The 15,576-nt window shown below is 48.0% G+C and overlaps 1 protein-coding gene across 1 annotated transcript in view; it reads right to left on the bottom strand.

Moving 5' to 3' along the window:
- The window catches only part of DOCK1 (dedicator of cytokinesis 1), a 576,252-nt gene that overhangs the window by 28,769 nt on the left and 531,907 nt on the right, over positions 1–15,576 (bottom strand). The window contains exons 45-47 of the mRNA XM_006867474.1: positions 15,338–15,424; positions 10,621–10,797; positions 8,845–8,928 (exon numbers count right to left, since the gene is read on the bottom strand). Of these exons, the coding sequence (XP_006867536.1) occupies positions 8,845–8,928; positions 10,621–10,797; positions 15,338–15,424 (348 nt within the window). The remainder of the gene's footprint in view (positions 1–8,844; positions 8,929–10,620; positions 10,798–15,337; positions 15,425–15,576) is intronic.

Below are 15,576 nucleotides of genomic sequence, written 5' to 3'. Positions count from 1 at the left end.
GCGGTAAGTACCTCTGATTACTCATTAGTGACCTCATATGAGGTAAGGCGGTGCACCCCAGTTCTCCCTCTGGAGACCCATGGGGGTAAGGTTTATGCTGACCCACTAGTGCCCAAGAGGGGCCGAGGCAGTGTCTGGGGTATCGACAACATGTTTCACACCAGGAAGATGTCCACACTAGCCCAGCTGGGATGTAAGGGCAATGGAGGTCATCTGGCTCTGAGAATGCCCAGGCCTGGACCCCGGCTGCCTACACAGGAAGCCTCTGCAGGCTCAGGCATTGTGGGAGGAGACCTCAGAGGCCGGATATCAAGTTCAGGCTCGAGTGCAGCATGTGGGACCCCCTTCATCCCAGGACCCAGATGTGAGGAACAGTACACGCATGCACCACATACCTTTTCGTAATTGGCGAAGCCACCCATTACGGCCGGGTCCACGATGCCGTTCAGGAGCATGGAGAGCGGGTTGATGGGCAGGCTGGGGTCATCCAGATGCTGCTGGACCATGCTGTGGATCTTGTCATTGGTCAGCTGCATGGTCTCAATGGCATTCTCCAGCGGGCTGATTTCCACCTGCAGGGGACAGGGCTGCGTGAGGTCCTACCGAGAAGAAACCTCTCCAAGATGGGGAGCCAGCTACTCCCTCACACACCTTCCTGCTTAGAGAGCTCTGGAGTGTGACCACATAGGACCCAGCCAAGGCCAGGTGAGGGAACCTGAGAGCAGCAATTTGAGACCAATTACCATAACTCTCTTAAATTTCTATTTCCCGTAGTTTCAATTGCCTGTTCCTATCAAAGACAGTCCTAAGGCCCAAAGCCTGTGCGGGAGTCTTTCTGACTCTGGTCAGCAACCCCCTCCCAGGTTTGTCTTAAATAAACCTGTCTTTGCTATTAAGCCGCACTCTCTGGTCTCGTTTCTCTGTGGAGTCTAACACTGGGCATTTCATGATCAGTGAACGCTCCTGTAGGTGAGGTCTGCATGAATTTTTGATGCCTTTGTATACATGCACACATCTGTATGCGTGTATGTGTGCATGTGTGTATATGTGTGCATGTGTACACATAGGGGGCATGGTGACTGTAGAATAGGCAATGGACTTCTAACCTCAAAGATGGTAGTTGGAGCCCCCCACCAGCCATGTTGAGGAAGAAGGACGAAACTTGCTGCTTCTGCAAAGATTTACAACTTCTAAATCCCACACATGGTCACTGTGAGTTGGAACGGATTCCACTGCACCTAAACACAAATGTGTACACATGTTTGTGTCTTATGTATATGTGTGATGTACTGCCCTCCTGTCAGGCTGACCTCAGGCCTCACCTGGGTGTCCAGACTCCTGGTCAGACCTGGGCCTGTGGTCTGAAGCCCAGGCATGTGATGTCCCTCCCCCCAGCTGCCCCTGTAGCCCTTCCCCCCAACTTCAGGGGGGGGGGGTTCGCTGCAGTTCAAGTAGGCCCAACAATGAAGAAGACGCTCTGCAATCCTTCCATGACTTGTGTGCTGCCTCAGGTGGAGGCTATCTCTGTGTCTGTCTGTCTGGGTGGGAAGGTGACCCCAACGTTCAAGTCCGGCCAGCTTGTAGGTGTGGAGTCTTTGCTTATTTTTGCTATTGTACTTAAGTCTCCATAAACTATTTTGTATATTGAAAAACATGAGTAGGATCTTATTACATTTTCCAAACTTTCAGCATTGTGCTAAAAACATGCCTGATGGAGCCAATCCCACCATCTTTACGGTCGAACTGGGAGGCGTGGATGGCGGCCTTCATGTGGCAGAGCTGATATCTCTGTGTTGTACTGAAAGCCTCATTTCGGATGTGGAGGGGTAAGGTCTGCCTTATTCATTGTCCAACTTTCACATGCACGTGAGGCAAACGAAAATACCATGGCTTGGGTTAGGCACACCTTCCATCACGATGTTATTTATTGGTTCAATGGTGAGGATTTTCATTTAGTCTCACTCACCAGGCTGCAATTTTTGATCAGCATGACAGACCTCTTGATTGGCTGGAGCTTCTTTATCAACAAAACTATTAGCTGGAAATCAGCTAGAGCCACTTGGCGAAGGTCTCCTGGCCTGCAGGAACGGTAATTTGGCAGGTGAAAGTTACAAGGTGTGGGAATTCACACACGCTCCACCCCACTAGGTCTCAGACATCTTGGGGCAGGATCTGATCCCAGTTCTGTGTCTGCCTGGGACTGAGCTGCAGCTGTGATTGCAAAGGAAAGAAAGCCATGCTTTGTGGGAAAGACACTCCCATTCGTGAGGTGCGTAATACACAAGTAAGGGCCCTGGTTTGCTCTCTGCCATGCAAACAGCTTGCTCTCTGCTACTAACCAGAAAGTTGGTGGGTTGAATTCACCGAGCAGTACTATCGAAGAAAGGCCATGCAATCTACTTACATGAACTGACAATCACTGACAACCCCAGGGGTGTGGTCCTGCTCGGAAACATGAGGGGGAGCCATGACTGGGAGCTGACTCAACGGGAATGGGAATGAGTTTGCTTGTTTGTGTTGATACACAAACAGAACTGACAGCTCTTATAACTGAACTGGCCCTTGGAAACCAATGAGTTCAGTAGGTTCAAACCTAGCTGACCATCAAAATCTCTTGGACTACTTTGAGAAACAGACTTCTGAGTTCTTCTCCGGTGTCTTGGTTTGCTCCGGGGTGGATCCCATGAACAGTCATTTCTTGTGGCTCTCAGAGCACAGAGCTACCCCTCTGGCTGTTCCCTGGGGGCATACAGAATTCTTCGGGGAGCCACTCCTCTCATCAGGTGGTCCCTAAACAGTCAGGGTCGCTGCCCGAGGTGAGGCAGAGTAAGCCTGCACCTTCATCTTGGTCCTTCCGGAACAAAAATGTGCACACTTCTCACAGGTGGTGGCATGTCTGGCAGGAGGCAAACTGACAGCTGCCACAGGGGCTGGGGCTGCGACTTCTCTCCATGGCTGGCAGTCACTCGTGACCTGGTATTAGATGCAAGCTGGAGGCCTGGTGGAATCTCCATGCAGTCCGCACTGCATACCCCGATCCCAGGCCTCTACCACTCGCCATTTCAGAGATGAAGCAAAGCTGAACTGCTCCTGCCAAGGACTTATTCTCCAGCCCCAATGGCTGTAAGCAGCGGAGATGCACTGATTAGACATCCGTGATGGAAATGCTGCAAAAATGTCCTGGCGATTCAAGAAGGAAAATACACTGTGTCCTGAGCGAGTCTCAGGAAAAATCAAACCAAACTCAAACAGAAGAAAGCATTCCAATACCCCATATTAAAAACAACACTGTGTATGAATAATGTTAACGAGCGCAGGACTTTTCCATTCCACTTGCAAACAAAGGCAAACGCACGGGTAAAGTTGTGAATGTGTATAATTCATCATGTTTTGATTTTATGAAGTTACTAGAAAGTGGATTCTTTCTCTCAAACTTTTCCTGTGAACAGCTTTAAACTCCATCCTTAATAAAGTTATTAGGGACGATGACAGTGTTGGCATAAAGCTGCTCTCTGGGGAACAAATTATTTTCCTCTGCAGGACTTGAAACTCTTAGAATCCAATTTGCTGTAAAAGCTTTCAGGAAAAAAAGAAATCAATACAAGTTTTGCAGACCAAACTGGTTTTCATGTAGCAATGGTTTTATCACCTTCAGAGTTTACAATTTTTGTACTCTTTGGTTTCAACAACATACAAAATGAAATCGTTCAGAAAGTTAAACTCTCCTCCTAGTTATTTAATTTAATTAATTTCTTTATTTTCCAAAACACAGAGACATGGCTGAAGGGAGACTTAGATCCATATAAATAAACCACTGGTTACTAACCAGGTGTCTTTGGGTCAGCTCTGACAGCTGCTTATCACAAAACAACTCTAAGACAAACAGATTCCATAGGCTTGTGACTTTATAACGAAGATCTAGCCCCTGACCCCCTGTAATATAATGTTCAATTTAAAAACACAAAACAAAACAGATTTCTCTTGAAGTATCAAAGGGACCAGTCCCTGGAGAAGAACATTGGCTTGGTAAAGTAGAGGGTCAGCTGAAAAGAAGGAGACCCCCAGGGAGATGTGCTGACACCACGGCTGCAATGAGAGACTCCAATGTGTGTTGTTAACAGCTGCTGAGTTGGTGCCAACTCCTGGTTACCCGGTGTATGATGGGATACATGCTGACTTCTGCTCCATCCACACGAATGCTTGTGAATTGCACCACTGTGATTCACAAGGTTTTCACAGACTGATTTTCAGAAGTCTATTGTCAGACCTTTCTTCCTGGTCTGTTTTAGCCTGGAAGTTCTGATGAAAGCTGTTCAGCATCACAGCAGAACACAAGCTTCCACTGACAGTTGGGTGGTGGCAGGGCTTAAGTTGCCTTGGTCAGGAAGAGTACACAGGCCGCTTACCTGAAAGGTGGGAATTCATCACTGAGCTGTGAGTGTCCCCATATAAAAGTACGTGTTGTTCTGACTCATACCAACCATATACACAACACAATGAAACACGGCCCAGTACTATGCCATCTTCACAACTGCTGTTGTGTTTGTGTCCATTGTTGCTGCCACTGTGTGAATCCATGTTGTTAGGGGGGGTCTTCCTCTTTTACACTGACCCTCCACTTTATCAAGCATGATGTCCTTCTCCAGGGACTGACAACATGTCCAAAGAGTGAGAGACGAAGTCTCGCCATATTTGTTTGTAAGAAGCATTCTGACGGTACTTCTTAGACAAACATTTGTTTGGTTCTATTGGTAATCTATGGCACTTTCAATATTCTTCTCGCATACCATAATTCAAATGCGTTATTCTTCTAAGGTCGGCCTTATGCATTGTCCAACTTTTACATGCATACGAGACAACTGAAAAATACCATGGATTGGGTTAGGCACGTCTTAGTCTTCAAATTGATCTCTTTGCTCTTGAACACTTTAAAGAAGTTTGTGCAATAGATTTGCATAATTGAATACGATTTTTGATTTCTTGATTGCTGCTTTCATGAGCATTGATTGTGGATCCAAGGAAACTGAAGTCTTGGAAACTTCAATCCATTTATCATGATATTATTTATTGGTCCAGTTGTGAGGATTTTCATTTGCTTTATATTTAAGTGCAATCCATACCAAAGGGTGAGGTCTTTGATTTTCATCAAGTCCTCTTGAGTTTCAACAAGCAAGGTTGTGTCACCAGTATATTGCAGGTTGTTAATGAGTCTTCCGCCAATTCTGATGCCACGTTCTTCTTCATATAATCCAGCTTCTTGAATTATTAGCTCAGCATACAGATAAACTGGTGCTGTTGTTAGGTGGCGGCAAGTCAGTTCTGACTCATAGCAACCCTGTGTACAACAGAACAAAACACTGCGCCATCTTCACAACTGTGACGCTTGAGCCCACTGTGTCAATCCATCTCACTGGGGGTCTTGTTCTTTTTCACTGACCCTACAGATTGAATAAGTACGGTGAAAGCAACCTTGGTGCACACATTTGCTGATTTTACACCATCCAGCATCCCCTTGTTCTGTTTGAATGACTGCCTCTTGATCTATGCACAGGTTGACCTCATGGGCACTTGGTCTATCTTCATGGGCACAATAAAGTGTTCTGGAATACTCTTTCTACGAAATGGTATCCATCATTTGTTATGATCCACACAGTTGAAAATCTTTGCATAGTCAATGAAGTACAAGTAAACTTCTTTTTGGTATTCTTGCTTTTAGCCAAGATCGACCTGATATCAGCAATAGCATCCCTTGTTCCACATCCTCTTCTGAGTCTGGCTTGAATTTCTGGCAGCTCCATTTTTAAATCATTTTCAGCACAATTTACTTGCATGTGCTATTACTGATATTGTTAGATGATTTCAATATTCCGTTGAGTCACCTTTCTTGGAAGTGGGTACAAATATGGCTCTCTTCCAGTCAGCTTTCAGTCTGGTAGCTAGCTGCCTTCCAAATTTCTTGGTATAGTAGATTGCATGTCTCCAGCACTGCATCAATTTGATGAAGCATTTCAATTTGTATTCTGTCAATTCCTGGAGACTTGTTTTTTACCAAAGCCTTCAGCACAGCATGGGCTTCTTTCTTCAGTACCATCAGCTTTGATCATCTGCTACCTCTTGAAATTGTTGAGCATTGATCAATTCTTTATGGTACGGTGACTCTGAGTATTCCTTTCATCTTCTTTTGATGTTTGGCGCATCAATCCACATGTGGCCCCGAAAATCCTTCAATATTGCAACCAGAGGCTTGAATGTTCCCTTCTGTTCTTTCAGTTGAGAACTGCTGGGCGTGTTCTTCCCTTTTGGGTTTCTAACTCTAGGTCTTTGCACATTTTATTACAATACTTGACTTTGTCTTCTCGAGCTGCCCTTTGAATTCTTCTGTTCAGCATTTATACTTCCTCATTTCTTCCGGTTGCTTTAGCTTCTCTACACTAGAGGGCAAGATTCAGAGTTTCTTTTACATCCATTTTGGTCTTTTTGTTCTTTCTTGTCTTCTTAATGACAGTTTGTTTTCTTCATAGATGATGTTCTTGATGTCATCCAACAACTCTTCTGGTCTTCAGTCATCAGTGTCTAGTGCATCAAATCTGTTCTTGAGATGATCTCTAAATTCACGTATGATATACTCAGGTCATATTTGGGTTCTTGTGAACTCATTTTAAGTTTCTTCACCTTCAATCTGAACTTGCATATGAGCAACTGATGGTCTGTACTACAGCTGGCCCCTGGTCTTGTTTTGGCTGATGATGTTGAACTTCTCCATTGTCTCTTCCCACTGAAATAGTCAACTTTATGCCTGTGTATTACATCTGGCTAGGCCCATATGAATGTTTGCAATGAAGAAGGTGTTGGTCTTGCAAAGTTCTACTCCAGTATCATTGCTATTACCAAGACCATGTTTCAAACCTTCACATTCCAATCACCAGTAATAATCAATACATCTTGAGTGCATGTTCGATCGATTTCAGACTGAAGAAAATGGTAGAATTCTTCAATTTCATCATCACTGGCTTTAGTGTAGTGGATGGTGTATAAATTTGAATAATAGTGGTATTAACTGGTCTTCCTAGCAGATGTATGGACGTTATCCTATCTCACACTGCACTGTACTTCAAGATAGATCTTGAGATGCTTTTCCTGATAATTAATGCAACACTATTACGCTTCATTTTTTTTATTCCTAGCCTAGTAAATCATATAATTGTCGGATTCAGTATGTTCAATACCAGTCCATTTCAGCTCTCTAATGCCTGGGATATTGATCTTTATGTGTTCCATTTCGTTTTTGATGACTTCTAATTTTCAAAGGTTCATATTTCATACATTCCTTACTCCATTGATGAATGGATGTTTGCAGCTGTCTCTTTTCATTCTGAGTTGTGCCCCATCAGCAAATAAAGGTCCTAAAAGCTTTGCTCCATCCTTGTCTTTAAAGTCAGTCCTACTTTGAGGAGGCAGCTCTTCTTCAATTGTATTTTAGGTGCTTTCCAACCTGAGGGCTCATCTCTCGGCACTGTCTGACAATGCTCTGCTGCTTCTCATACGATGTTCAGTGGCTAACCATTCAGAGGGGCCCGTCTCTCCTCCTTCTGGTCTGGAACCCTGCTGAAACCTGCCCACCATGGGTGACTCTGCTGATACTTTGAGTGATACAAATTGTGCCACTCTTAGACCACTGGACATTCTGCTTCTAACTAAAGCTCAGCCTTGGCCTGTCATGGAGCCTCACCTATGAGTAAGCTGAGACGGAGAAACTGTTAAATGAGACCCTGCATGGAGCAGAGCATGGGTACCATAGGTATTCTGCCCTCCTGTCAGTCTGACCTCAGGCCCCACCTGGGTGTCCAGACTCCTGGTCAGACCTGGGCCTGTGGTCTGAAGCCCAGGCATGTGATGTCCCTCCCCTCAGCTGTCCCTGTAGCTCTTCCACTCATCTTCACACTCAGGGCTGAGCTGTGGCGATACCTAAGGCATCCCTCTTGTCTCACACTCGAGAAACCGGGGCCCACAGTAGATCTTGCCTCTGCTCCATCAGACTCTAGAAGGTCCCAAGAAGCATGGTGGTGGTGGCTGTGTGCTGTGGAGTCAGTTCCGACTCCTAGCGACCCTGTACAGGGTTTCTGAGGCTGTAAATCTTTATGGGAGCAGAATGCCTCATCTTCTCCCGCGGAACAGCTGGTAGTTTTGAACTGCTGACCTTGTGGTTCGCAGCCCGATTCGTAACCACTATGCTACCAAGAAGCATAAACGCACCATTAAGACACTTACAGTCAAACATGACACCGATCACTGTGAGGTCTGCCTGGAAGGGAACTCTCAGAGATCCCAGGAATATGGGCTGACCTGCAAACCACAGGCAGAACTGCAGCAGGAAAACTGTAGCACAGGCTCACACCACAGCCGGCCAGGACCAGGAGACTGGGAGGCATGGGAGTCCCACAGCTTCCGACCAGCACCTGTCAGACGTCCAGCACTGACCAGACACCCCTCAAGAGTCCCGCCCCGAGTGCCTCATCTTTGCTAAGACTTCCGGGCTCCACGCTTGCCCGACTCTCTATCAACAGCCGATAAAGGAACATCGTCCAGCAGCGGGTGAACCAATCCCAGTAAGAACAGATCCCTCGCCTGCTTCCAGGACAGGGTGTACTGACACTCGGATCCAGGTACTCAGGGGACCACACGGTGGCCAGAGGTATCCAGGGGCAGACACGGTTGTGTGTGCTCTGCCTGGGTTCTGAGCCTCTCAGGGTGCTGGGCATGCGTGTGCGCAGGGGCCAGGCAGACCTGGCCTACCCACCTACCTCGAAGCCCCTAGCCCCTCCAGGTGACCCCTGGACACGTTACCTGCCAGGCGATCAGGTCTTTGAGCTTCTCGATCTTCTCGAGGCCCTCCGGGTGCTCCTGCAGGTAGCGCTCGGTGAAGAAGGCCTGTGGGTAGGAGGACACTCGGGCTCATTCCTCACCCAACGCAGCATCTGCCCTGCCGAGTGCGGGCCCTCCTCTCTCTCCCACACTCCCCTGAACCCTCAGAAAGGCAACTGCAAACGGGCAGCCAAGAGGGGCGCTCACAGCTACACCCCAGTCCTCGGAGACCAGCACAACTGACCTCACCACTCGGTCCAGCTGGGTGGATGTTCCCAGCCTTCCCTGGCTGCCCACGTGTCATGTGTCTTTCCCAGGGCAGATCTACGCCCCAGACCATAGAGTACGAAGCCCTCCCTTCCCAAATGACCGCCCTGCACAGCCTGCCAATTTCCCTTCTGCCCAGAAGCCAGGGGGGCCTCAATCTCAACTTCTCCACTTGGCTGTGGTATCGGGAAAACTGCCATAGCTTGAGGTATCCAACGGGCATGGCTAGGAGCTGGAAGCTCCTCACTCTAAACCACACAGCTGTCAAGGACCAGAGAGCCACGCCTCCTCTCCTATCTACCCGGCCTCTGTGCACTTCCGTTTCCGGTGGTCTTTACCAGACAGCCACACCTCCTGTCTACCGTCAGAGCGCTTCCGTTTCCGGTGGTTTTGACCAGACAGTCACGCCTCTTGTCTACCCTGTGTCAGCGCACTTCCGTTTCCGGTGGTTTTGACCACACAGCCTCGCCCTCTTGTCTACTCTGTCTCTGCGCACTTCCGCTTCCGCGCCCCCCCCAACCCTTTCCCAGTGCGCAACTTCTCAGAGATGAGCAGGTGGCCTCCTGTCCCAGCCTAGCCACCCTATTTCTAAAGACTCTTATCCATCTGTCTTTCTGGAACTTTGCATTTCTAGGCCTTTAATGACTCCAGGTCTCCTTAAGGGTGCCCAATGTGAGAAATAACTGGTAGAATGCCCATCACCAGAACTGAGGGGCGTCCAGGGGGTAGCAGGCTAGCATAACAAAGGAAGCTCATGAGAGGGGAAGATGACTTGTTTGACCCACTAGAAACTTTACAGTAAGAATACACCCATCAAGGAACTAGGGGAAGCTCATGGGGAAGAGGAAAAATAATTGAGAATGCTGCCATCAAAGATCAATAGGCAACTTTCTGGGTAGATCATGAACCCCGAAGTTCTCAGTAAAGAGGAACTGGGGGAAGGACTTTCTCCAGACAGGGGATTACAATTCTTAGTGAGCCGGATGTGCCTCATGTCTGTCCATGTCTACTGAGTCTGAAGCCTGATTTCACAAAACTGAATAAATAAGCCTTAATCTCGCTAAAACGAATACAGATTGGATTTCTTGAGCTTTTGGCGGTAAGTACCTCTGATTACTCATTAGTGACCTCATATGAGGTAAGGCGGTGCACCCCAGTTCTCCCTCTGGAGACCCATGGGGGTAAGGTTTATGCTGACCCACTAGTGCTCAAGAGGGGCCGAGGCAGTGTCTGGGGTATCGACAACATGTTTCACACCAGGAAGATGTCCACACTAGCCCAGCTGGGATGTAAGGGCAATGGAGGTCATCTGGCTCTGAGAATGCCCAGGCCTGGACCCCGGCTGCCTACACAGGAAGCCTCTGCAGGCTCAGGCATTGTGGGAGGAGACCTCAGAGGCCGGATATCAAGTTCAGGCTCGAGTGCAGCATGTGGGACCCCCTTCATCCCAGGACCCAGATGTGAGGAACAGTACACGCATGCACCACATACCTTTTCGTAATTGGCGAAGCCACCCATTACGGCCGGGTCCACGATGCCGTTCAGGAGCATGGAGAGCGGGTTGATGGGCAGGCTGGGGTCATCCAGATGCTGCTGGACCATGCTGTGGATCTTGTCATTGGTCAGCTGCATGGTCTCAATGGCATTCTCCAGCGGGCTGATTTCCACCTGCAGGGGACAGGGCTGCGTGAGGTCCTACCGAGAAGAAACCTCTCCAAGATGGGGAGCCAGCTACTCCCTCACACACCTTCCTGCTTAGAGAGCTCTGGAGTGTGACCACATAGGACCCAGCCAAGGCCAGGTGAGGGAACCTGAGAGCAGCAATTTGAGACCAATTACCATAACTCTCTTAAATTTCTATTTCCCGTAGTTTCAATTGCCTGTTCCTATCAAAGACAGTCCTAAGGCCCAAAGCCTGTGCGGGAGTCTTTCTGACTCTGGTCAGCAACCCCCTCCCAGGTTTGTCTTAAATAAACCTGTCTTTGCTATTAAGCCGCACTCTCTGGTCTCGTTTCTCTGTGGAGTCTAACACTGGGCATTTCATGATCAGTGAACGCTCCTGTAGGTGAGGTCTGCATGAATTTTTGATGCCTTTGTATACATGCACACATCTGTATGCGTGTATGTGTGCATGTGTGTATATGTGTGCATGTGTACACATAGGGGGCATGGTGACTGTAGAATAGGCAATGGACTTCTAACCTCAAAGATGGTAGTTGGAGCCCCCCACCAGCCATGTTGAGGAAGAAGGACGAAACTTGCTGCTCCTGCAAAGATTTACAGCTTCTAAATCCCACACATGGTCACTGTGAGTTGGAACGGATTCCACTGCACCTAAACACAAATGTGTACACATGTTTGTGTCTTATGTATATGTGTGATGTACAATGCCTGCATGTGTATGTGTGATATGTACACACATGTGACTGTGTGCATGCACAGCTGCATGTGTGTGTTGTTCGTTCATATGTGTATACACATGATCATGTGAGCATGTGTTTATACCGTGCATGCACATGCATATGTGTGTCATGTGTGCACATGTGGCCGTGTGCATGCACAACTGTATTGTGTATATTGTCCGTATGTGTATACACATGTGGGCGTGTGTTTGTGCTGTGCATACATGTGTATAAGTATGTATGCATGTGTGTTGTGTGCACACATGTGCCCATGTGCACACACAGCTGCATGTGTGTGTATTGTCCATTCATGTGTGTATACACACAGCCATGTGAGCATGTGTTTATGCTGTGCATATACATGTATATACATATGTATGTATTATGTGCACACATGTGACTGCACGCTCAGCTGCATGTGTGTGTTGCCCATTCATGTGTGTGTAGACACATGATCATGTGAGCTTGTGTTTATTATGCTGTGCATATACATGTATATAAGTATGTGTGCATGTGTGTGGTCATCTCGGGAAAGCGCAGGCCTGAGCTGAGCTGAGAAGGTTTGAATGCACCCCATTTGCCTCACAGCAAGGCCTAGTTCCTCTAATTATTGTGCAGACATTTAGAGGAAGCTGACACTGCCCCTGAGGTAGGGAATGCCTGGCCATGCTGCAGTGTGCGTGCTGGCAGCACCCACGGATGGAATGAGGGCTCATCATCACTTCCTGGAGTAGGACACCACAGTTGCCTGCCCTCTGTCCCTCAGCATCCTCTCCAGCCCCATCCTGGTCCTCCCCTCTGGCTCCGCCCCTGGTGACCAGAGTTCAAAACAGCAATGAAACCTCTGCGCAGGCCTTGTGATCAGACCCAGGCTGGACACCAATTCTGAGTTTCCCGAGGGAGCCATGGGGACCCCAGCTGGTGTCAGGAACTTGGGGGTAGAGTCTCTGGGGAGTGTGGAGGCAGGACCCCTGATTCCTTCCTGCTCCTGTTCTTAGGGACGGTCAGAGGCCAAGGAAGGTGTGGCTGGGCAGACCACTGCTAACCGCTGGGTCCCAGCTGCTTGTTCTTGGCCGGGTGTGGAAATGTCCTCTCTGAAGCCGTGTGTATCTGACCACGTGGTACCCCAGGAATGCCAGTCTCACACAGCACCTGAACTTATTCCAGTCTAGAGCGCACGGTCCCAGCACACAACTCCGGCACATGGGTAACCCAGAGGGACTTGATGCTAATGTAGCCTCATCTACTTCACTGGCCACAGGAAGACAAGTCTATCTTTACTAAACCAATGAGGATGGCAGCTGCCCCCATGGACCCCCAAGTTGGCTGTTCCGAAGGCACATAGGGGCTTTGATAGCAGAACCTGCACTGGGACTGTCTGGCTGCTTACTCCACAAAACAGTACATGGTGCCGCCTGGGAAGCAAGCTGTTATTAATGTCTGCTCTGATTACAAAGGCTTATGGGAAGCGGCTCACGACAAGGATTAGCACCCGTCTGCTTGAAGGACTCACGCTCTATCTCTCACTCACACACCTCACTCCTGACGAGGGGTTGCATCTTTACCTCGTGGTACATACTTCCAGGAGACAGCATTGTCTGGGTGCAGCGGGCTGGGGTGCTCCCACAGCAGAGGCACAGATCAGGCAGACAGACGTGATAAGCACCCCACGAGGAAGCCCCAAATTTACTACCTGAGATCATCTTCAAGTCCTAGCATAAGCCACTTCATGGAACCAACTAGAAGTTAAATCGTTCAGCTCAGCCAGTAAGGAATGCTGACCTTGAGCAGTGTGTTCTTTAAAGAATTACCTGTTGTTTTTGTTTTTAAGTACTGTGGAGTCAGTTTCGACTCATAGTGACCCTGCACAGGGTTTCCGAGGCTGTAAATCTTTACAGGAGCTGAAAGCCTCATCTTTCTCCAGCGGAACAAGCTGGTAGTGTTGAACTGCCGACCTTGAGGTTAGCAGCCCAATTCGTGATGAGATCAAACTGACAACCCAACCACTTCCCCCGAGGCAATTCTGACTCACAGCGGCCCTGTGGGAGACAGCACAACCGCCCCATAGGTTTCCTGAAGCTGCAAATCTTTATGGAAGAAGACGGCCTCATCTTCCGACTGAGGAGTGGCTGGGGGGTTTGGTTAATGGCCCAAAGCTTCAACTATTGCGCCACCAGGGTCCCTAAACTGACAATAGTAAGTCTAAGACACCAAGGAGACATTCAGAGAACAGACAGCGTCAGTCACTGGTGGTGAACAATACATAGCAAGAACCAGAACGGTGATGGACAAAGAATGTTCCTGATGCCATTTGTTGTTGCTAAGTGTGTCGAGATGATTGCTACTCATAGCGACCCTGTATAGGGTTTCTGAGGAGCGGCTGGTGGGTTTGAACCGCTGACTTTGCGGTTCAAACTGACCTTGTGGTCCAGAGCTTTATCCTGTAGTGTCACACCAGGTCCATGCCATGGAGAACCATAAATGGAGGAAATGCTGAGTGGGCGAACGTTTTGTTATGTGTGTGTTTCCACCAAAAATAAATGAGAAAAGAAGAAAGAGAAGAGCCAAGGGGCAGAGGGGCAGACAGTCAGCTCCAAAAGGGCAGAGGGAAGGAAGTGGCGCCATCTTGGAAAACTGGGGGCTCACTCATGAAGTGACGGGGAGTTTGGAACCGCAGGAGTGATGAGAACAAGGGAAGGAAACAAGGCTGGGAAGAGAGGTTCAGACCACGCTACAACCCTCTCAAGAGGTCTCCCTGCCTACAACCTCGCCACTCTGAGCAGATGGTGCTAGACACCAACCAAGTCAACTTCATTCAGAGCTTTTTGCCCTGATGTTCCCATAGATGGAATTGGATTCATGTATATGAAACTGCCCCATAGCTCACCAGGAGGCAAAGCAAAGTTCAGTTAATTAGATGCAAATCATTATAATAATAATAAAAAAAAATGCTGGGGAGGGGTATATTCTCTAGCTATTTTTACTTAAAATGAGCCAAGTACTATTAATCAAGCTGTTTGTCATGTAAATAGCAATAAAGACATCAGTAAGAATGAGCCATAAACGTTTATGTAAATTAGAACTAGTCTGAAACTTCTCCTGGAGTTGGCTGAAAGAGCTTGCCAAGCATCCCAGAGATGTCTGAATTTAAATACACTACAGGAGATTTCCTAGTGAGATGGACTGGCAAAGAGACAGCATCAATGGGCTCAAGTGTGGCAACAATTGTGAAGTTGGCCCAGGACTGGGCAGTGTTTCATTCTGTTGTGCAGAGGGTCACTATGGGTCAGTACCGACTCGATGACACCTAACAACAACATAGGAGCTCTGCTAGCCTAGTGGTTATAAATCGAGCTGCTAACCTCAGGATCAGCAGTTTGAAACTACCAGCTGTTCCGCAGGAGAAAGATGAGGTTTTCTGGTCCTGTAAAGATTTACAGCCTCAGAATCCCTATCGCAGGGTCACTATGAGTGGAAACAGACTCCACGGCACATAACCACCACCACCATAGGAGTCCTGGTGTGGCACTGCAGGTTAATGTGCTGGACTGTAAAGTCAGTTTGAACCACAGGATCAGCAGTTCAAGCTCACCAGTTGCTCCACAGGAACCCTAGACAGGAACTGACTCAATGGCCCTTAACAACAACAACAACAGTAACAGGGAATGAAATGTGAGTTCTGCTTTCTGGTGACCTAGCGTTAGTTTACAGTGGGCATGCTGCCTGCAGGGGAGTGGGTACATCCAGTTGCATAAGGTTGGGTAATGGACAATAAATACCTTCATCTTTACAGGAGGCATGCTTACCATGAAAACTGATTTGACCTCGAACCACCTTAAAATCCCAGGCAGCTTATATGCCGTCATGTATATGGTTCTCTCGATCCACATATTCTGCAGAAAGGAGAAGACGACAACACTGTTAGCAGGAGGATGCCGGCGGGTTGCTCGGTTTGCTCTTGAAGGAGATCAATGCAGGAGGGCATAACAGTCCAACTGCTCTTGTAACAGCCTAGAAAACCTTACAGGCTAGTTCTAGGTACACT

This window comes from Chrysochloris asiatica, unplaced genomic scaffold (genome assembly GCF_000296735.1).
Source record: "Chrysochloris asiatica unplaced genomic scaffold, ChrAsi1.0 scaffold00105, whole genome shotgun sequence".
In the NCBI taxonomy this organism is placed as follows: Eukaryota; Metazoa; Chordata; class Mammalia; order Afrosoricida; family Chrysochloridae; genus Chrysochloris; species Chrysochloris asiatica.
This window is presented reverse-complemented; position numbering and strand designations above follow the sequence as displayed.